The sequence below is a fragment of the Alligator mississippiensis genome, chromosome 5, assembly GCF_030867095.1.
Source record: "Alligator mississippiensis isolate rAllMis1 chromosome 5, rAllMis1, whole genome shotgun sequence".
Taxonomy (NCBI): Eukaryota; Metazoa; Chordata; order Crocodylia; family Alligatoridae; genus Alligator; species Alligator mississippiensis.
This window is the reverse complement of record NC_081828.1, coordinates 32,176,673-32,199,395: the sequence shown is the minus strand read 5'-3', so window position 1 is coordinate 32,199,395 and position 22,723 is coordinate 32,176,673. Positions and strand designations below refer to the sequence as shown.

Genomic DNA, 22,723 nt, shown 5'->3' with positions numbered 1-22,723 from the left:
TGTCTGTGCCCCTGCATTTGTGGGTGGTCCCTGCTGCTGGTGTCCTATGCACAAGCTCCAGGGGTGTTGGTGCAGCAGGCAGTGGCTCCTCCCCTGCAGTCCCTGGAAGAAAGCTTATTCCTGCCCAGGCCCCTTCCCTTGGCTCAACAAGGAGCAGTATCTGGGCTGCAGGTTGTAACAATTTCCCCTGCCAAGCACAGCCTTACAGCATCCAGCAAATGCGGCCCCTCCCTGCCTTCTCATTCACAGGAAAAAAACCGGGGCAGTCTCCAGCCTCTTCCCCGGCCCTGGGTCCCCCTCCCCTGCTGTGCTCACCCAGCCACACAGGGATTTGCAGGAGAGGCTTCCCAGGCTTGGATTCTCCTCACAGGCAGCTCCTCTCTTATACTGCCCTGGCTGGGAGGGGAAGGGAGAGAAAACGGACGCACTGTAGCACTCTTCCCTGCAGCCTCTGCCTTTCCCTGCTACTTCTGCAGAGCTCTGCCAGGGGCTGTGGGAGGGACGGCCATGGGGAGATCCTTTCCCTAGTCTCCAGCCTATCCCAGGCCAGGGCTCTTCCCGGTCTTTAGCTTTAGCTAACCTCTGTCATTCAAACCCTGCTGGGGTTACATCACTCCTCCCACTTGCAAGAGGGCTACCTCCAAAGTAGCTTCACTCACCCTCAGGCCAAATGGTGTTCCTACTGAGACAAACTCTGTCCCTCTGCGGGGCAGCCCTTCCTATTCCTTCAGGTGGGTCCATTTTTAATGCTGCTACAAAAGTTAAAAACTTTGCATCAGTGGGTCCTTTTGAGTTCTCATAGAATTACACAATTTTAAGAGCAATGGATATTTTTTATAGTAGGCTATTTTTCTTTTCCAAAGACTGTAACAAACTCTTATAACTGTCAAAGATCATTATCTCCTGTTACCTGAAGTACAGATCCCATAACTTTTTCTTCTACACATGTTATGTAATACCATAATCAGGTTTATAGTACTGACTTCAGGTGTATTATTTCCTAGGATCTTTCATGGTCAGTCTGAAGCAATCTCTTCCTGATTTAGTTCCAAACCAAAATAGAGGATTGAAAGAACAGCAGTAACCAGATCGGACTCAAATTCAGTTTTGTTAACATTCATACTTCCTGTCTTTTCTCTGAGCAACATTAACATACACAGTTATAAAATCACCTGTTTAAACTACAACTTCCACCACTGCAGTGTCTTGCAAAATTGTACCAGTAGTGGATTTTGACTCTGGTTTCTGTTAGTGTAAACAAATCCATAGAACCATATTCTTTGTGGTTGGTACTATTTGTAACCTGGAGCCTGCAACTGTAACTGGACCTTGATAATTCAGTATAAACTCTTACATTAATCTGTACAGGCTCTGGCCTGCAGCTTTTGTACTTCATATAGGCAAAGGGTGGTAGCAGAAACAGATATACAGAGTGGAGTGGAATTCAGAGTAACACACTAAGTTAGTGGTAGAGCCAGGAATAACTATAGTAATATCCGTTCCCATTCAGAGCCCTATCCATTCAGTCACACTGCCTGTTAATAGAGTCAACGATGTCAGGGATTTACAGAAGCAGAAGATTTGGTGCATTGAACTGAGGCAAGACTTAGTATTTAAGGAACAATGAGAAAATAGCTTCCTGAGTACAGAAATTTTTGCTAGTTTGACTGTTTGCCTCAACGTTTAAAGTTAACCAGCAATCCAAACAAGCAAACGTGAAAAACTTACACAATATTCAAATCCCTGCCTGACACTTTTACTCTTAGAATTCTAGGAAGGATTTACAAGGATCTCACCCCCTACTGTTTTATGACTATCTTAAAACTATCATCCTTGTACAGGATCTGGAAGCTCCTGCCTTCAAAATACAATACAACATAAACCACTATTCCAGAACACACAATACGAAGTCATAAGTGACACTTCAGGAAAGTAAGTTTTGGATGTTCAGTAAAAATGTATTGTCTGTTCTTGAGGTGGGCACACGTATAATGTTATTGGCACAATGCTGTCCATGACATTTTACAGAATTGTGGGGACTAGGTAAATTGGAATGTGAACTTTGAAAATGACAGAAGTTTGAACGTTAAAAAAGACCTTTGTTATTTATTTATTTTTCAATTTCAATTAACATAAATGTGGGGGAGTAGAAATTAAAACCATTACACTTCAGAGAAAACCATTTATGTTTATTCTGAAATATCTAAATTATCCAAACTTAACATTTGCAGTGTTGGCAAGTTGCAAGATAAGATGGGTGTTCATCCACAGAATTCTCTCTCGCCCACATTAAATGCGCCATCAAAAATGAAATTACCAACACAGAATGGAAATACAAATAATGTAAGTAGATAAATATTCATAATTGTGTATCCAAAAGTGCAGTTAAGTGAATTTTTTGTCTGTGATTCAGTTTGACCATTTTCAGTTTTCTGTCAATATTTGAAAGACTGATCATTTTTGTGACACTGCCTCTGTTGTTCAGATACAAGTATTCATCTATTTTCAGGAAAAATAAGCCTACAAAAAGAAATAGACGTGAATTTCACTCATGTACTGTATTATGTAGCATTTCAACAAGCCTTTTGCTCTCAAGCCTTGATTTAGCAAAGCATCTGTGCATATGACTGAAGTTCAGCATGTGCTTAGGCCTTTCCTGTGAGCTACCAGACTCTAAGTAATAAATATGGATGCTAGGAGTGCACCAATAGAGATTTTGGGGGCCAATACCGATAGACAATTATTAAGGAGGCATATCGGCCGATACTGATCCAATTTCCGATACAGCTGCATGCAGCTGGTAAGTCTGTTGTGGTGGAAGGGGAGGCGGGAGGAAAGTGGTGTGGGGGGGGGGCAAATCAATGCCCCCTGTGGTGAGAGAGGGAGTGGGACAGAGGCTGGGGCAGGCGCTGCCCACTAAGGGTGGGGTGGGCACGGGATGGAGCTGTGGCTCGTCCCGGGGGGCAGCTCCCACCACTGCTCGCACCCCAGGAAGGCACAAGGGGTGGGGAGCATGTGCCCCCAGATCTGCGTGGAGCAGGGCAGATGGGCTGCAACTGCAGGCTGGAGCTGTGGTTGTGCTGGGCTCTTCTCAGTGGGGCCTGGGCTCAGGGTGGGCAGCAGTGGCACTGGGAGGGGGGCTATGGCAAAATTCGGGGTGGCTGCAGGCCCCCTTGTTGCCCCCTCCCAGTGCTGCTGCCACCTGCCCCAAGCTCTGCCCCTACTGAGAAGAGCCCGGCGCAGCCCTGGCTCCAGCCCACAGCTGGAGTCCATCTACCCACCCCGCCCCATCCCATGTAGATCAAGGGGCAAATGCCACCCCCCCATGTCCTCCTGGGATGTGCGCAGTGGCAGGAGCTGCCTCTCCCCTGGCACCTCCAGATGAGCTATGGCTCTGTCCCATACCTTGCCCCAGCTGGGCAGCTTCTGCCCCTCCCCGCCCACTGCCCCCTCTCCTTCTACCACAACAGACTTACCAGCTGCACACAGCTCTTCAGGCTACCGGGCTGTGCTCCTTACTGCCTGTATGCCACACTGCAGCTACACATGCGCACAGGCCTTTATCGGCCAAATTATTGGCCGCATTGGGCTGATTTTTGATACAGCCAATTTTCTTTATGTTGGTGCCAATCCGATATCAGACTGATGTAGTGGTGCACCTCTAATGGATACTATGAAGTACTATAGTATAGATGTTTCTCTTTAAATTGGCTTTTTAATCGTGGTTATTTTGTAACCTTTACATTTCAGTTCAGCTTTCAAGAAAAAAAACATCCCAATCCTTCTGAGGTAAAAAAACCATTTTGTTCTTCAAACTCAGGAACAGTCTCAGAGTCTTCTAAAAGCAGTGAAAAAGGGGATTTTTTTATTTGTAATAAAGAAAGAAAAAGTGAAATTAATCTCAGGTAACAAAAATATTTTTTTTATGACTGATGCTCCAAGGTACTGAGCATTCAATGGGATCTTGGCATTTAAGGCAGGGGTAGGCAATGTTTTAGGCCAGAGTGCTGAAAAAAACACAATGTCTACCTTGTAAGGTGATAGAGTGCCAGCATGCCAGAAAAACAAAACTGGGGCAGGGGGTACATGGCAGGACACACTGCATATTAACATAATTATCATAAATGCTTCTCTTTTTTTTTACAGTAAATAGCAGATTTTCTAAAAATTCTAAACCTGGTGACAGTAAATAAAACTTCATATGCTACATGTACACACACAGAACCACACATGCGTGCACACAAAACACACAGAACCAGACACACGTATACATGCACGCTACCAGACACGTGCCTGGCCAAGCTGCTGGACTGCAGAACAAAGTCCAACCCAACGATGTCCCGGGCCCACCACAGCCCCTTTGCTTCCCTGGGGAGCTGGCACCCGGGTTGCTGCGTGGCTCACTAAGGTCCCGGCCTATCAGCCACCTGGAGGAGTGGTGCTAGAAGGGCCATGGCCACCCCAAAATTCGATTTAGCCCCCCCTCCCCAAATTCTCTTTAACCTCCCTCTCCCCAGTGTGGCTGCCACCTGCCCTGCACAGCTGAGCCTGCAGAAGTGTGGCACTCCCAGGTGGGGGGGGGCTGGGCTTGGAGGGGTGCCTGGGGGAGGTGGGGGGGCTAAGAAGAATCTTGGGGTGGCTGTAGCCCCCTTAGTGCCACTCCTGTTGGCTCCAGATCCCAGCTGGGCTTTGTGCCAGCGGACGCTGCGTGAACGCTTCTGGGCAGATAGCAGCAGGGGGGGCCTGAGGCGGTGCAACCGCAGCCCCTCTACCATCCACTCTGAGGCGTGCGTGCAGTTGCTGCCAGCGTGGAACTATTGCCAGGGCTCCAGACACCAGGATCAGCTCCTTGCTGGCAGTGATTGCAACACATGCCTCAGGGCAAGGGCAGCGCAACCCCGGCCCCTCCACTGCCATCCACCCGGAGGTATGTATGTGTGTGCTTCCCCAGTCCCTTGGGGCCAAACCAGCTGGGGGCCTTCAGCGTGGCGGCCCTGCTTAGCGCCTGCCTGGCCCCTGGCCTCTGAAGGGGAGCTGAGGGTGGACAAGACTGGGGCCCAGGTAGGCCCGTGCAGCCACAGCAGCTGTTCCTGGGGCCCAGGGGGCTCTTGCGGCTGAGCTCTTGCATGGGGGGCAGCTCTGCCCCACTTGCACTGTGCCCAGCATGCAGGGAGGCCAAGCCTGGAGCTGGGAACACCCTGTGCCCGGCATCCTGCCCTGTCCAGGCAGTACATTCCCTTGCAGCCATCCCTGCAGAGCTGTGCAGGCCAGGCTGGGCCCCACCTTGGATGCCACTGGGTGCCCCTACCCGCTGCAGCCTGAGCCAATGAAATCCCGGAGCATGTTTCCCACCCAGCCCCTGCCTTCCCATGGGGCCAACCAAGCCAGCCTGCCTGCAGTGCCTCCCCCTGCACCTGATTCTCTCTGCTGCCTGGACTCTACCCTGAGTGCCTGGCTCTGGTGCCCCAGTGCTGCCCCCGCCTGGGTGGGACAGGGTATTAATCTGTTCAAGCCCCAGGCTCAGGGCTTGCCCACTCACGGGGAGCTTCCTGTGCAGCACCTGCCTAAGCCTCGGCCCCGCCTCCCTGCAGTTCCCCTCTAGAAACTAGGCTGGGCTGGACTGTGCAGCCTGGGGACAGGGTCCCTGCCTCTGTTCTCCTGACTCCGCCCCTGGTGCTTGCTGCAGCACTAGAACCTGTAGCTGCTCCAGGGAGCCTGGAGCAGTAACTTAAAAACGTGTTTGTTTGTTTTTTAAACAATTTCCTCGCATGCCTCCTGGAATACTGAGGAAAATGTCTCCACGTGTCATTAATTGGCACACGTGCCAGGGGTTGCCAATCTCTGCTTTAAGGCAAAACCCTTCCATATAAAAAAATATTACATAAAGGTTATGAGTCATTATTTTATTAGTTGTAATTAACTTTTCATATGAAGAAATGGAATTTAGAATTATTTGGTAATACAGCTGTTTCCTAGCTGCACACTGTGTAATTTCATAGGTTTTATATAGTCTAAATAACAACTTTTTGATTTGCTTCATTTTTACTAGATATCTTCCAGATGATGAAGCCAATGATGTTAAGCCTTTTCTTGGAATATTTGATGGTATTTTCTAAAACATATAAAAACAAGATATATCATAAATTCTGAAACATAAAACTCGCCAGAATGAAAACTCTTCAAATACAGTTACAGAATTTATTTGATAACTGTTCATTAATAGCCAACTTTGCTTCACAGGCTAGATAACAAAAACATTGCTAGCTAATTTACACAATTCCATGTATGTTTCTGTCTTTTTAAAAGTTATTTAAGCCTCTTTGTTAAAATAACTTGCTGTTTTCAGGATTATAAATAAAAGTATTTGAAAGTACTTTACTGAAGCCAGGATAGTTCTTAGGTACTTCTAAATAAGGTAAAATGAAATAAGAGCAAAGATGCTTCCTGTAATATGTATCTGCTTATATAAATACATATCTGAGTAACCGCAATGTTCTTTACTTACAAATTACCCATGATTTTTGTTTTATGAAGTCTGTTAGCTAACCAAATTAAGGGTTACATAAAATATTAGCATTGTGAAAAATTCAAACAATAAAATTTATTAATACAATGTAATAGAATAAATATTTATCGTGCACTCTAATTGGAATTTGTAATGCATTAACATTTTCTATAGAATTTTCTTTGTAAGTATGTTTCACAGTGTTCTACATGTCTGATTTAAAGACTTCATAAAGAATGTCCAGAAGCTATACTTGCTGGGGTGGTTCCAGAGGGGGTGAAGTGGCATACCTGCACCCACTTTTCCAACCATGCCACCAAAACAGCAGTCAGGGATTTAAATCTCAACGAAGGTAAGTATGTCCCCACTTCCTTCCCCTCTATGCTCAAAGGTATGTCCCCGCTCCTTCTCTACCCTTCTCCTGCCTGCCACCAGGGGTGGTGGGAGGGGAGCCCCTACCCACTCCAGCTGGGCTGCACAGATTGTGACAGTGGCTGCAGCGAGCAGACACATTCCTCCTCCTTGCTTGCTCCCCCTGGGGTGTTCTCTGCTAGCCCAGGAGCAGGCACAGTAAGGGGGAATGTACCCCCTGGCCAATGCTGCTGCTGCAGTTCCTGGTGAGCAAGCCCCACCCCTCAGCCTAACTGGAGTGGGCAGGAGCTCATCTTACTCCCAGGACAGCACCTGGCAACAGCAGGCAGGAGGGGGAGGGATGGGAGAGGAAGGGATGAAGAAGAAAGGGGAGTGAACTTGCCTCTGAGCATGGAGAGGGAACAGGAAGTGGGGAATGCTTACCTTCCTAGGGACTCATGGCTGCAAGAGCAGCAGCTGAGAGCTTGTCTGCCCCAGTGTAGATGAGCAGGTGGAGGAAACTGGGAGTGGAGAGTGTAGCACCGTACCGCACTTTACAAAATCCTGGATCCACCTCTGTATATTTGGGTGTTCATGCTGCTTCTTAAACTCATAAAGTTGGCATTTATTTGACCATTCAAATCTAGCATCTGGATGGATATTCAGATCCAGTATCTGGATGCCTTTATACTTAGGGCACAACTTTATTTATTAATTTAACTCATCTGGAGACTACTGGCAGTAATCCTGCAATGCAGGATTGTAGGATCCAGGATCATGAATCCTTCCTTAATTGTTTCCACCTTGTGAAGGATTGCATCATTCTTCCACATCTGGTCTCAAGGAACTGGCATTTACCAGTATGGTTTTTATTTCTTTCAGGTAGTCCCTCCCAGTAGGGGATGAAAGAGCTCTTACAGGATATTGTTCCTATCACTTCCCAGATCTTCTAAGTGTCAGACTGTCTTAGTGGAAACCCTAGGCCCAATGCCCCTAAAGTATTCAAATCAACTTTCAGGACCAGTTATGGCATCCAGCTCTTTCATCAAGGAAATTCTATTGGTCTAGTTAAGTGATTGTTTAATGCTCAACCAAACCTTTATCTGTTAATATGTCCTTAAACTGAGCCGGCTTTGACTAAAGTGATATCTAGCTGCCAAGTGGAAGATACCCTTCCCAAGAGCACTGCAGATGGACAAAATGTGCTGTTCATATAAAGTAATCCAGGATGACACATCTACCTAATGAGTTCCCACAAACTTGCCAGCTTAATAACAGAGCAGGAGATATTGGTCTATGTCTAATTCCATCTCCAGAAAAAACCCCAACCCTATATGGATGCATTGAGGTAGGGAGGGAGCCTAGCGGGAGACTGTTTATTTCTTTCTCTTTCTGCCAATACTTTCAACATTCCAGCCAGCTATAATCAAGTTAACCGTCTTGGATCCTCTCTTGCATTTACCTGTACTGCAAATAAATGTATTGAGGGCTAGGTATAGACATTTAAAAAGCCCGAATCTGAATTAATTCAATCTTTGAAGGTTAGTCATAGATTAACCCAATTTGCCAGTGAAGAAACATTCATTTTTGACTCCAGAAATGCTGGCACATGCCTGTAGTGGTTCAGGCCAGAAGCTGGGGGGTGCTAGAGTGAGCTCTTGGCTGGAGAGAAACTAAGCTGAGGGAAAGGGCATGGCCAGGCCCTGGCAGCTTGCGTATGGTAAGGGAGAGGTTTAAACCCCCACCCTGGCCTGCAGGGACCCCAGCTAGGGTGTACCTGGAGTGGGAGGGGGGAAGCAGCCTCTTCCAGGGGTCTCCAGCCTTTTCCACCCCCACTCACTCACTGGCTGGCAGCAGGAGCGGGGGCAAGGCCAGACCCCGGTAGCCTGAGGGGAAGTGGGAATTTAATCCCCCCATTACAATGGGGGCAGTGCAGGAACCGATAGGTTCTGTTTGTGCACCGGGGGCTGCGGCAGCCAGATGCCAGTAGCTTGAGAGGAAAGGCAGGGTTTAATCCCCCCACCACGGGCAGCAGTTGTGGGGGCACTGACATGGGGCCCTGGCCTGTGTCTTAGAGAAGTGGCCAGCTAGCCTTGGGGAGCAGGGATGTGACCTGGCTACAAGGCGAAGAGGATCTGGGGCTAGTTATGGAGCCTGACTCACTGCTGCCTCCCACTGTGGCACTGCAGCCTGGGCTGGGGCGGCCCCAGGGGGCAGGAGTCAGCATCTGCTGCCTCCAGCCCTCAGCAGAGGCTGTGGTTTGTAGGTGGGCTGCAGTTGCAGCGTAGCTCTCTGCTTCCTCCCTCTCCTGGTGGCAGCAGAGCAAAACATTGTGGCGGGTGGAGGTGAAGCACTTGTTACCCACCGCCTGCTCACAGTGGTGCTGGGAACTCAGGGCGGGCTGCTCTAACCCTAACCCTTAACCCCTCCCCACAGCTGGCTGGCCGCTTCTCTGAGGGACTTGGCCCAGGTGCTGTGGCGCAGGCCCTGCCTGAGGGGATCTTCAGCGTGGGATGGAGTCAGGGCCATGTCAGCACTCCTGCTGCTGCTGCTGCCTGCAATGGGGGAATTAACTCTCCCCCTCAGGCTACTGCTGTCTGGATGCTGTGGCCCCGGGTGCATGGGTGGAGCCTATCAATGTCCCCCCCGCAATGCAAGGATTAAACCACTGCTCCCCTCAGTCTACCAGGGTCTGGCTCCACCCCCGAGCAGTGAGGGGGCTGGGGTGCTGGGGACACCTGGCAAGGGCTGCTGCCCCCCTGCAAGGCAGATCTGGCAGCACTCCATTGCAAGGTTTTGCACCCCCATCCTTGCTCAGCCAACAGGAGCAGTGATAGCGCTCTGGGTAGGGAGGAGATGGGTGGTGCCAACCAGGCTTGGCTGGAACAGACAGCACAGCCCAGCCCAGCCCAGCCCAGGGCTGCAGAACCTGATGGGATGCTGGAGAACTGATTTAACTTAAACTAGGAAGGGGTCTGGGACCCAAGTTCCATAAACCAGTTTGACCTCAATCATTAAAGGCTGATATTACATTCAACTAGGTTTATCTCAGACTGGTTTTGGCCATTTTGAAACTGGCTTATGTGCACTGAATTTCTGTTCTGTTGCAGGTTTAAGCCAGTTTCTGATCACTTAAACTGGTTTATGTATAACTTCTGTCCCTAGCCCAGGTGGTTACAAAGTCCTTTAACTTTGAGTTCTTTATTTAGTTCTAAGTTTTGATAGTGCATACAGTCACAGATTCTGATAATGGGAGAGAAGGAAAAAAATTCTAAACTCAGAATTGCCTAGACTGGGAATCATGGCTGCCTTCCTTATTAGAAGGCAGTCAAGCTTATGGAAAGGAAAAGAAAGAAACTTAATGTGTTACCAGGCAGATCTAAATGGACAACACCAGTTCAAAATACATTTTTAACCTACAAAAACTTAAGAACAAAATCTAGGCCTACCTAGTTACTCTTAACTATAGAAGGAGTTGTTCCCACTTCAACGAACAATTTAGTGAGCTCTGTATGGTCCAGACTGTGGCCCCATTATTTTTGTTTTACCCCCCAGGATGAAATAACCTAAATTTGACCTTTTATACTTCATCTCCATTTGACAGACTTATGTTGGGATATTTTCTCAAAGAGATCCTTGAACTTATATATATTTTTCCCCTTTAAGACTTGCCCAAGTGTAGAGGATTAGTAATTATTGGATTTTTTTTTTGACTGGTTAAAATGATTAATTTTTATAGCTGAATTTTAAGTTTTTCCTTACAGGTTTTTTTTCTCTTAGGAAATTATTTTCCTTTTCATATGCTATTCTTCAATAACCTATTCTCCATTCTTTGGGGAATATCCTTAATTTCAGTTCACAGCACATTGTAATTTCTTTTGATTTTGAAAGGCTTTAATTTTCGTTCTGAACTGTTGTCAGACACATGGTAATAAGAGCAGTTTGCTCCTACCAAGACTATTTTTAATACTTTTCACCTAGTTTATTCAACCTTTTCTTTACTTTTATTCTCTCATAAAATATCAGCATCTTGGAAGATTCCTGGAAGCTAACAAATTTGTGTCGTTGTTGACAGCATTTTACAGATTCCAGTGGATATGAGCCCTTTTTATACTTCAGTGTCCTTTTACTAATGCAGAATCTCAAGTGTAAACGCACATCTTCCATTAGAAAAGCTGTATTCCATTACCTTGTTTCATGTAATAGTTGTTTTACCTCATTATTTATATTGGTTCTGCTGCTTTTTAAAAAAATTCTACATCCTTTTCAGAAACCAGTCTGGAAATAATGTGTTCTAAATTATTCTAAAAGTTCCTGAAGTGGAAAGGTGTGCTATGTTGTATACTTTGCTAAAGTATTTAAGGGTAATATGATAACAGATGTTCTTACAGATCCACATTTCGATTTATAAATAATTGCAAGATTGAATGTGATAGACATAGGGTTAGTAAGTATCTTCTGTAGTGCTTATTTCATGCTGATATACAATCGCTATATCTTGCATTTCCAACAAAAGAAAATGGGCAAATGAGTGGGTTTGGTTTCATTATCAACATAACTTGATCAAGTCTAAGTAAACTTTGGACAGCGTATACTTTATAGGAAAAACTCCAAACACATATTTAGTGCATATACATGTCTACTTAAAGAAGTGTGTGATGTTTTGGAAAAATTAACTCTCTGCTGTGGCCAAAGCAAATGCTAGTCACATCCTGAATGATTCACAGAAGCCATTTAGCCTGGTCAGCATCAGTAAATGGCAGTTGCCATTCACTAGCATACCTTGCTTCTGCACGTGTCACAACATGATCTCAGTTTCTGCAGTTAGTGCGCCTTATGTTCTGCACCTGTGAAGTGCACCGTTTTCCCTTTTTGAAGAGTAATCAAGACTGATTGAATACTTCCCTCAGGTACACCTATGCAATTCTGCTTACGTTAACATAGAAATCACCACCTCTGTGATACAAATCTTATCAATTTATTTGGTTTTAAGCTGCCACTTATCTTGTATCTAGAGCAGGGGTGGGCAAAATGCAGCCCGTGGGGCGGATGCAGCCTGCCAGGCCATTCTATCCGACCCATAGGGCCCCTAAAAAATTTAGAAAATTAATATTTATCTGCCCCTGGCTGCCTGTCATGCGGCCCTAAATGGCTTACCAAAACTCAGTAAGTGGCCCTCCGACCAAAATAATTGCCCGCCCCTAATTTAGAGCTATGCCAGGAATATTGCTATATGCCAAATGATTATAAAAACATTTCTTCTTATCTTACTTGTCAAATATCTATTAATTTGAAATTCACTAATAATAATATCTTGTATTTACATTGTGTCTTTCACCATAAAGTGAAATGTACATGCTGTGCACTTCTGAAATTACTTCACCTACTTTGGCATGTTGCCGTCAAATGGAGGATACCAGTAGCTGTTCGGCAGCACACTGCTGTACTCCATCATAAGTTTAAGGTAGCAAATAAAGAATAATGCTATATTTATGTGGTAATGAAGGTGTGTTCAGATAGGTAGAATGTGTTTGAAATTAAACAAGAACACAGTTGAACAGTATCTTTTTCTGCAAAAATCACAATGGCCTTTTATGACAGATGGACTGTTCTATGACTCACCTAAAAGAGTTCAGTTCAGTGTCCTCATATCCCATAGTTATATAGTTATATAGCAGTGATTCTTCAAAGACTGATGTCAGACTCTAGATTTTTTTATGGCCCCGGTCACTGTGGTATCTGATTACCTCATAAAATTAGTGAATTGATCCTGACAACACCATCCACTCCGTATGTGTCGAAGTGTAGAAATTAGGCATAGTATCCCTCTTTCACAGATAATTACCTCTTGCTTCAGTTTCTTAAATGACTTACTCAGTGTCACAGGGGGATCCTGGGGTGGCAACTGCAACAGTAATCCTGAGTCCCAGTCCAATACTTTAAGCAGAACGCCAAGTCTCCGTTATAGACCCCCATTTAAAGTCTACTGAAGTCAAAGAGGAAAAAACTGATTCTAAGCACTCTGGATTAGACCCATGCTAACCAGTGATGATTCTTACAGTACCAGATGCCTTCACTGGGGTTTGCATGCTCAGGGAAGTTGATGAACAATAAGGTCACGTGAATTTACAGTGTGCCCACAGATATGTCTGTGTTGGCTCCTTGCTGGGCCTAGGATTGCTCAGGAGAAGTAACCCCCTTCCAGTCCATATGTGCCAAAGCTTAGAAATTGGGCAGTAGCCATTTTGTAATGGTCAAGAGTGCCCAACCCACTATCACCTTCAGGTTCTCTGTCTCTGAGGTGCTTCTTGGCATGTGCTAAATCAGCTTTACTGCCTAATTTCTGAAATCAATTGTGCAATCAATGGAATTGGGTGGGTGAGGCTTACTTCTTGGCAGTTTTCACAAGGCCAGCAGGGTGCCAGGGTAAATGTGACCTTATTGAGTGCTGCATATGAGGTAGTTTATTCATTTTTCAGTATAAGTTACCTTGTTCCCTGGGTGTGCTAGCAGTGTCCACACAGGGAGTTAGTATGCAGTAAGCTCTGGAGTGAATTGGCAGTGAACTGATTACACCTCATCAACTTGTAGATAAGCCATTAGTGTCATTTCAGTCCATTATGGCCCATGTCTGACCATGCTTTACTTTTGACATCTGTCACAGATGCAACATACCATAGAATGGCTATAATCTGGCTATAATGAATGTTTTACAGATTATAAAAGCCACTAATTAAATTCAACTGGTGTGAATAAAGGTAATTTCATTAAGCTATTAAAATGTATAAAACAAGAGCACTAGAAACACAGCTGAAATATAGCTAAAAACTGCAAGTTGGGGCACTTTTTTTTAATTTATTTTTTATGAAGAAATGTTACAAAATAAGTGGTTGAGCATGGATAAAAGGAATAGAGCAACTGAGCCTCCATGGATGCAGCAGAAAGCTGTGGTCATTAATCAGGGGAAGATTCCATATCATTTACATTAGAACAGTGCTGTTTCCTATCATGGAACAGTAAACGAAAAATTCAATGCGAGAAGGCATATGCTACTGTCTTACTAGTTTGATTCCCTGTATTAAAATACATGCTGATACCTGCTTTTAATTTAACTTTTTCCATGTGTGCCTCCTTGTCCTATCAGATATATTGATTTCAAAATATAAACTCAGGTCAACATTATCCACAGCTGAGTATTAAAAAAACCAAAAAGAACTATATTATGTACTTGGAAAGCACAGTTCTTCAAAATGATAAGTAGGAAAATGTTTAATGCCTGAATGCTGGCAATTAGATACATTTTTGTATATTATCATGCATGATAAAATTTATAAATATAGCAGGAAGCTCAGTTTCATCTGTGTGCTTCCACTTATATTGTGATCTTTAAATTATTATTATTATTTTGATTTCTTGCTGTATTTTTTTAAACCAAGAGGCAAGTTAGAAATCTGGTACAAATCTAGGCATAATTTTAATTAGCCATACTTTTATGCTTCAACTCTTTAGCTCATGTGTACAAGAATTGCGTTTGCAAGGCCAGGCAGCATACAGCCAAATGAGTAAAAAAGCAAACTGATGTAACTGTATGATACCAATAGCTATTGGGCAAAATAATTAAAATGACACCAGTCACTTGGTACAGTACAAATGATGCATCTCTAAGGTACTGTTATTACAAATCAACAGCACCTCTTAAAAAAGAATAATCTGGCTTTGTACAGCATTTATTTTTAATCAATGTTCTCTCTGCTTTTTTATCTAGCGGTGGGATATCATCATCTTGTCATATTGTTTGTTCTATTGCCAGTATCTAGAAGTGGCGTTGGAAGGTGTATTAATATGCCAGTTTCTCTGAAAATAGCACTGCCTTGCTCCCTTGCTTGTTTCCTTTTATTTTTAGGAAAAGAAGGGGCTTCTAAAGGGAAGTTCAGACACTGCAGGGCACAGGACAGCATTGCACACACTTATTCCCATCAAAGCCCTCAAAGGCTTTGTGTTGGCTCCTGCAGGAGCTGGATTTCATCACCATTGTTCAAATTTAGTAGTATCAGGTCAATGGATGCTTAGGCTGTGCTGGTTAAGGATACAGTTGTGGATTTTTGAGGCAGAATGTCGGATCCCGATGACCAAATTGCATGCTTATTGTCCTTGAGCCCTTTCTTCCGTAAGAGTTTTTACTGTACCCACTTGTGATAAAACCCAGGAATTCCCATGAGTTCCTGATGGGTGCTTCACAGTAAAAGAGAAATACAAAGCGTGATGGGGAACAAGGACTCTACCTTCAGCTTTGCTGCCTAATTTCTGAAATTGACTGTACATAGAATGGAAGTGGGTGGGTGGTGCTTACTTCTTAGCAGTTTTCACAAGCTCAGCAAGGTGTCAAGGTAGATGTGGCCTTATTGAGTGCCGTATGTGAGGTATCTTATTCATCTTTCAGTGTGAGTTACATGGATTATATACCTGTTCAGCTACCTGTTCTCTGAAGATGAGCTGGGCGAGAGATGCTCTCCCTCACTTTCCTGTTAATCTGGTTGCATGTTGGATGTAAGAGTTGTACCACCATCACACGTTGGCGGTGCTCCGTCAAAGTCAAGAATGACATCTGTCAGGCTTAGTGGGTCCTCAGGTGACTGAGGAGCCTGATTCTGGATGCACATGTTCTTTGACAATGGTGGCATGTTGCACAGAGGAGTGGAATTCGCAGCCCTGGGTTGGTCTCCTTCTCCTTCCACCACCGCTGCTGTTCCACCTCGGTATTGAGTCATTGGGCCTCAAGGTGGAGCACACCTTGGTGGACCAGGTGGAACCACGCTGAGCGGTCAGCAGCTTGCTCCTCCCAGCTGTTGGTGTTGATGCCTCCATGCTTGAGGGCAACCTTGTGCATATCTTTGTACCATTTCCTTTGGCCACCCTTTGAGCATTGGTCAACGGAGAGCTAGGAAAAGAGAATTTGGCAAGGGAGGTGGTTCTTGGACATCTGGACACAGTGGCCCATCCATCAGAGTTTATTTCTTAAGATCAAGGGTTTGATGCTGGTGGACACAGCTTCATGGAGGATGCTCATGCTTTTCTGATGGTCCTCCCATTTGATCCCCAGGATTTGACGCAAGCACCGCTGGTGAAACCTCTCAAGGGTCTTAATGTGGCATTGGTAGACAGTCCAGGCTTCACTGCAGTAGAGGAAAGTGGTCAGCACGACAGCCTTATAAACCAGGACCTTCGTTGATTTCTGACTATTTCTATTTTCAAAGACACATTGTTGCAACTTGAAGAAGGTGTCACTGGTGCAGTTGACCCGGTGCTGGACTTCTTCATCGATGGTAGCCCATTGAGAAAGGTGGCTGCCAAGATACGGAAAGTGCTCCATGTACTCCAGAGCTTCCACATCTAAGTAGATAGCATGAGGGATGTTCAGCAGGCCTAGAGGGGATTGGTGGAGAACCTTTGTCTTGTCGACATTCAAGGACAGGCCAAGTCTCTTATACAAAGCATTGAAGAAATCTAGGGTCGCTTGCACATCCTGTGCAAAGTGAGCCATCATGCAGCAATTGTCCGCAAACTGAAGGTCATGGATGTCCTTGGTGGTGAGTTTCGTTTTTGCCTGGAAGCGCCCAAGATTGAAAAGCTTCCCATCCACTCAATACTGGATACTGATGCTAGATGGTAGATCATCTCAGATGAGGTGGATGATGGTCAGATAGATGGTGAACAGGGTGGGGGCAATTACGCAACCTTATTTGACCTTGGTCCGGATACAGGAGGCATCGGTTTTAGATCTTCCACTCAGGACAGTGGTGGTCATATCATCATGCAGGAGTCTCAGCATGGTGACAATCTTCAGTGGGCAGCCAAGGCATTGGAGGATGGTCCACAGAGCTTCACGATTTAAGGAATTGAATGCCTTGGTCAGGTCAGTGAAGGCGAGGAACAGTTCTTGATTTTGCTCCCAACATTTTTCTTGGATCTGTCTGGCAACAAAAACCATGTCTGCAATAGGATAGTTGGAAGCCACACTGGGTTTCTAGAAAGATCTCAGCGATGGGACAAAGCTGGTTCAGGAGGATGCGGGCCAGGATCTTACCCGCAATGGACAGGAGGGAAATCCCCCCTGTAGTTCCTGCAGTCAGATTTGTCCCCCTTCTTGTAGATGTTCACAGTAGTCATGTTCTTGAGATCCCTGGAGATGTCCTCTTCGTCCCAAAGGCAGAAGATAAGCTGGTGGAGTTGTGATGTGAGCCAGAAGCCACCAGCATGGTAGACCTCTGCAGATATACCATCTGGCCTGCAGGCTTTGTTGGTTTTCATCTGTTGGATAGCCTGCTTCAGCTCTCCGATGGTTGGTGGTTTGCCAAGGGAATCCACCACAGGGTGTTGCAGGATGGCCTGGAGGATCTCCAATACAGTGGACTCTGGTTAAGGAGGAGTTTGGAATGCTACTTCCAGTGCAGATGGATGGCATCATCGTCTTTGAGGAGCTGGGAGCCGTCCTGTGATTGAAGGGGGTTTTGTCCAATGAAGTGGGGTCTGTAAGTTGTTTTGGTAGCCTGGGAAAAGTTACACATGTCATGCTGGTTGGCATAGCCCTGGATCACACGCGCCTTCTCCACCCACCAATTGTTCTTCATGTCACGGATGCGTTGCTGGATCCCAGCCTTCAGCTGGTGGTACACTGCCATCTTTCACTGCCAAATTTCTGAATGGCTTTGGCAGGTGATGAAGGCTGCATGCTTCTGCTTGAGGAGATCGCAAATCTGAGCATCATTGGCATTGAACCAGTCTTGGTTCCATCGCGGTGCGAACCCAATAGTCTGGGCACAGGTGTCTTGGACAGCGGACTGGAATTGCTCTCAGTGTGCCTGGATGGAGACGCCATCAGCCGTAGTGCTCCAGTGCAGCTGGGCCTATCGCTCCTCCTGCTGTCCAGGGTTGTTCTGAGCTGTGACGTTCAGCCATCTATGGGCAGCCTTCTGGGTCTTCCAGTGTCTTGGCCCAGGTGGATGTTCATCACCAAGCGCACAAGTCAGTGGTCCAACCAGCAATGTTGATATCATAGATTTCATAGACATTAGGGCTGGAAGGGACCTCGGAAGATCATCGAGTCCAGCCCCCTACCCCAGGGGCAGGAAGTCAGCTGGAGTCATAGGATCCCAGCAAGATAAACATCTAGACTTCTCTTGAAGGTGTTGAAAGTAGGCGTTTGAACCACCTCCGATGGCAGGCTATTCCAGACCTTGGGGACTCGGACAGTAAAGAAATTCTTCCTTATGTCCAGCCTGAAACAATCTTGCAGGAGTTTATAACTGTTTAACCTTGTCATCCCTTGGGGCGCTCTGGTGAACAAACGCTCCCCCAGATCCTGGTGAACACCCCTGATAAACTTATAAGTGACCATCATATCGCCCCTGAACCTGTGCTTTTCTAGGCTGAAGAGTCCCATAGCTCTCAGCCTGTCATCGTAAGGTCTGTTTTCCTGACCTCTGATCATGCACATGACTCTTCTCTGGACTCTCTCAAGCTTCTTCATGCCCTTTTTGAATTGTGGAGTCCAAAACTGAATGCAGTACTCCAGCTGTAGCCTCAGCAAGGCCGAGTACAGTGGGAGAATGACGTCCTGGGATTTGCTTGAGAAGCATCTATGGATGCAAGCCAGCGTTTTGGTCGCTTTACTAGCCGCAGCATCGCATTGAAGGCTCATGTTCATCTTGTGGTCAATCATGACCACCAAGTCCCTTTCATCTGTAGTGCTAGCCAGTGTAGCACTGCCAAGCCTATAGGGATGCTGCAGGTTTTTCTTCCCAAGGTGGAGAACCTTGCATTTTTTGGTGTTGAACACCATCAGGTTCTCGTCCGCCCATTTCTTGAGCCTGTCAAGGTCAGCCTGGATCACCCTCCTGTCCTCAGGTGCGGATGCTTTACCCCAGAGTTTGGTATCATTGACAAACTTGGCCAGTCCACTTCTGACACCAATGTCCACATCATTAATGAAGATGTTGAACAATATGGGTCCAATGACAGAGCCTTGGGGGACCCCAATGGTCACAGGGCACCATGATGATTGACTACCGTCAACCACCACCCTCTAGGTCCGGCCATGGAGCCAATTCCCCAGCCAGCGGAACATGGTAGACCCAAGGCCACAGCTGGCCAGTTTTGCCAAGAGGTGATCATGGGATACCAGATCGAAGGCTTTTTTGAAGTCAAGATATACAACATCAATCTCCTCTCCCTTGTCCAGGTCATAGGTCACCTGATCATAAAAGGAAATAAGATTGGTCAAGCAAGACCTACCCACAGCAAACCCATGCTGGCTATCCCTCAGAATGTTGCCATCGACCAGTCCATTAAGAATGGCCTCTTTGATAATCTGTTCTAAGACCTTCCCTGGGATAGAGGTCAGGCTGATGGGCCTGTAGTTTGCCAGATCCACTTTCCTCCCTTTCTTGAAGATAGGCACCACATTGGCCTTCTTCCAATCTTCGGGCACTTCACCAGAGCGCCAGGAGTTCTCGAAGATCTGTGCCAGGGGCTGCGCTATGATACTAGCCAGCTCCTTGAGTACCCTAGGGTGTAGACTGTCATGGCCGGCTGACTTGAAGGTGTCCAGCTTATCAAGGTGTTCCTTCACGAGGTCAGCATTGATGGAGAGCAAGGAATCTCCCTGACCCAGGCCTCCCTGTCCCATAATGGGCAGGAGCGTCCCATGGGACTGGTGAAAGATGGACGCAAAGTACCCATTTAATAGGTTGGCTTTTTCCTGGGCATCGGTTGTCAGTTGTCCCATCTGGTTTAGCAGGGGTCCAATGTTGCCCTTGCTTTTCCTCTGGCTTCCCATGTATCTAAAAAAGGACTTTTTATTATCCTTGATGCTTGTGGCCAGTTGGAGTTCTGTCGCAGCCTTGGCTGTCCTGGTTCACTCCTTGCAGGTCTGGACCAGTGTGGAATATTCCTCCTTGGAGGTGGATCCCGTCCTCAATCCTTTGTAGGTCTTTCTTTTTAGATGCAGGAGGTTCACTAGTTCCCTGGAGAGCCAAGGGGTCCGTTGTGCCCTTTTGCTGCCTTTCCTCCGAGACGGGATAGCCTTAGCTTGTGCATCGAGGATCAACCACTCTTCCTGAACTCTCCTCTCCTTGGGGTCATGGTCCCTTAGGGCCTCACTTATGAGCCTCCTCAGCTTGTCAAAGTCAGCTTTCCTGAAGTCAAGGACTTCTGCATTGCTGACTGACTTTCCGGCTTTACAGGGGATGGTGAAGGTAATCAGCTCGTGGTCGCTGTCACCCAGCTTCCCTTTGATCATTAAGTCACTGATTAAGTCATCCCCGGTTGCCAGTACCCGGTCGAGCAGTGCTTTACCTCTCGTTGGCCTGTAGACTTTCTGTGTCAGATAAAGGTCATCCACACACAAGAGGAAGCTTTGCGACCAGTCAGATTTGGCCGAGCGCTTTTCCCACGAGATGTCTGGGTAGTTGAAGTCTCCCATGACAATCATAGACCGGGAGCATGCAGCCTCAGCCAATTCCCTGGTGAAATCCTGGTCCAGCTCTTGACTTTGGGTGGGAGGTCTGTAGTAGACTCCCACCATTGTGTCCCTTGAGCTGTGTTCCCCATGGATTTTAACCCAGAGGGTCTCAAGTCGTCCGCCCTGGGCACCAATATCGGCTTGCAGGGATGTGTAGCTTTCTTTGACATAGAGAGCTACACCCCCGCCCCTTTTGTTCACTCGATCTCTCCTGTACAGGGTATAGCCATCTATACCTGTGGCCCAGTCATGGGTGGAGTCCCACCAGGTCTCTGTTATCCTTATAACATTGTAATTATTTATGTTAAGCAGGAGGACAAGTTCCTCCTGTTTATTCCCCAAGCTCCTGGCATTCGTGTACAGACAGGCAAGTGTCCCCTTGGGGGCCCTAGCCTTGCCCTTAGATTGTTCCAGGGCTGGAGCAGGGGTGGGCTCCCTTAAGTGCCTTGGCCTGCTGGCTTTGCAAGGGTTGCTCAGTGGGCCATCAGTGGCGGTAGTCCCCCCATTCCCCAGTGGGCTCAGTTTAAAGCCTGGTGGAGCAGGTCACCCAGTCTGGCTGGGAAGAGCCTCCTCCCCAGCGGAGAGAAGTGGAGGCCGTCCCTTCCTAGATGCTTGCTGCCTCTCTCACCAAAGAGTGTACTGTGGTCATGGAAGCCAAAGCCTCCCCTATGACACCAGTGCCACAGTCTTTGGTTGACTACCTGGATCCTCCTCTCCCTCCTCAGCCCATAGTCCGAGACTGGGAGGATTGAAGAAAACACTACCTGCACCCCTAGACCCTTTAGCCCCACTCCCAAGTCCGTGTAGTGCTTCATGACCTGGTTGGGAGCGCTCCAAGCCATGTCATTGGTGCCCACATGGATAAGGAGCATAGGGTAGTGGTCAGTGGGCTGGAGGAGCTTAGGGATCTTCTCTGCAATGTCTCAGATATGGGCTCCTGGGAAGCAGCAGACTGCCCGGGCCAAGGGGTCAGGGCAGCAGATTGCCCCCTCAGTCCCCCTCAAGATGGAGTCTCCCATGACAAACATGTTGCATTTTGTCTTGGGTAGAGTGGTGGCGGTAGCTACAGTATTGTCTGTGTTGCCTGCGGGAGCTGGCAACTCAGCAGGCTTTGCTGGGGCTGCAAGAGGTACCTGTTGCAAAGCTTCAGCGGGGCAGGGGCCTTGGTGCAGCGGGCCTTGGGGCCCTTGACCACCTTGGTCCATCCCCTTGGCTGGACAGAATGGGAGGTCCCTGAGTCCTCCCTTGTCCTGGAGGGAGACTGTGGTCTACCCTCCATCTCCCAGGGGAGAAGGGCCTGGCAGTAGGAGTCTTATCTCCTGCTCACAGTCCCTGATGGCACGCAATCTCTGGACTGCGGCCTGGAGCTCCTCCAGCTGGCGAGCCAGAGACCCCAAGAGGGAGCAGACCTCACAAGGGGAGGTGGCCATGCTCCCATTCCCCAGAGCCTGAAAAAGTGACAGGCAGCTGCCGCAGCTGAGAGCCAGAGGCTCTGTCTGCGTGGAGCCTGGAACCATGGGCTCCATCTGGGTAGAGGCCTCTGAGGAGCCAGAGGGGGAGGCCACAGACCCAGAGGGGACCCGCGGGTTGCAGCGTGTGCCCATCCGCGGCATACCGCTGGGAGGCCAGCTATGGCTGGGAATGCCTACCCAAGGGGGCACACAGGCAGGGCCTTGGGCCCTCCCACTCACCCTCCTGCACAAACTCCATGCTAACTCATGTGCCGGGCAGACAAGTGCTCCTTTTTGCATGGCCTGTTCGCGAGGCTCCGATCGCATGGCTCCCTAGGGGGCTGGGCAAAGTAGGGGCACGGCAAAACCCTCCCCGGCTCCGGCTTAGCCACCTCCTCCCATTGCCTGAGGTTAACCCCCTCCCACCATGGGCCCTGCTTACCTCTGGCTGTGCTGGGGGTTGGCGAGGGTGCTCCATGGCTGCTGGGGGTCGCTGGGGGGCTTTGGGGGAGTGGGGGTGCAGCAGGCTTTCACCTGCACATCTCTCGCCACTCCTGGAGCCTGACTGAGATGTTGTGCCTCACTAGCTCCCGAGCCGTGATGGCAGTTTGTCTTTCTGGGAAATTGCTCTTTGGGTTGTTGATGAGCATTCTCACATTCCAGGTTCCAAAGTTTAGCTTTTTCCTATTTGGACTGCAGGAATGGTGATCCTGCTGGGTGCAGTTCCCATCCAGGAGAGATAAGACAGCCTATTTTGGGGGCACCTTTTCTAGCCCCCTCCCCATTGGGGTGAGCAGAGGGTATCCTAAAAAGGGCTGTTCAGTCATGGATGCAGCTGCCAAAAGACACCCCTGTCCCGACACAGGTGCCCAACAACCATAGCACATCCACCGCCTG

The 22,723-nt window shown here is 47.4% G+C and overlaps 1 protein-coding gene across 6 annotated transcripts in view; it reads left to right on the top strand.

Moving 5' to 3' along the window:
• Nucleotides 1-6,373, top strand: part of HFM1 (helicase for meiosis 1) — a 77,460-nt gene extending 71,087 nt beyond the window's left edge. For 5 of the 6 annotated variants that reach the window (XM_059728042.1, XM_059728045.1, XM_059728040.1 and 2 more), the window contains 4 exons: nt 1,842-1,932; nt 2,232-2,343; nt 3,751-3,905; nt 6,050-6,373. In XM_059728042.1, coding sequence (XP_059584025.1) covers nt 1,842-1,932; nt 2,232-2,343; nt 3,751-3,905; nt 6,050-6,116 — 425 coding nt within the window. In that variant the 3' untranslated portion in view covers nt 6,117-6,373. The remainder of the gene's footprint in view (nt 1-1,841; nt 1,933-2,231; nt 2,344-3,750; nt 3,906-6,049) is intronic. The other variant, XM_059728044.1, reaches the window with a different exon arrangement.
• The last annotated feature ends 16,350 nt before the right edge of the window (nt 6,374-22,723 follow it).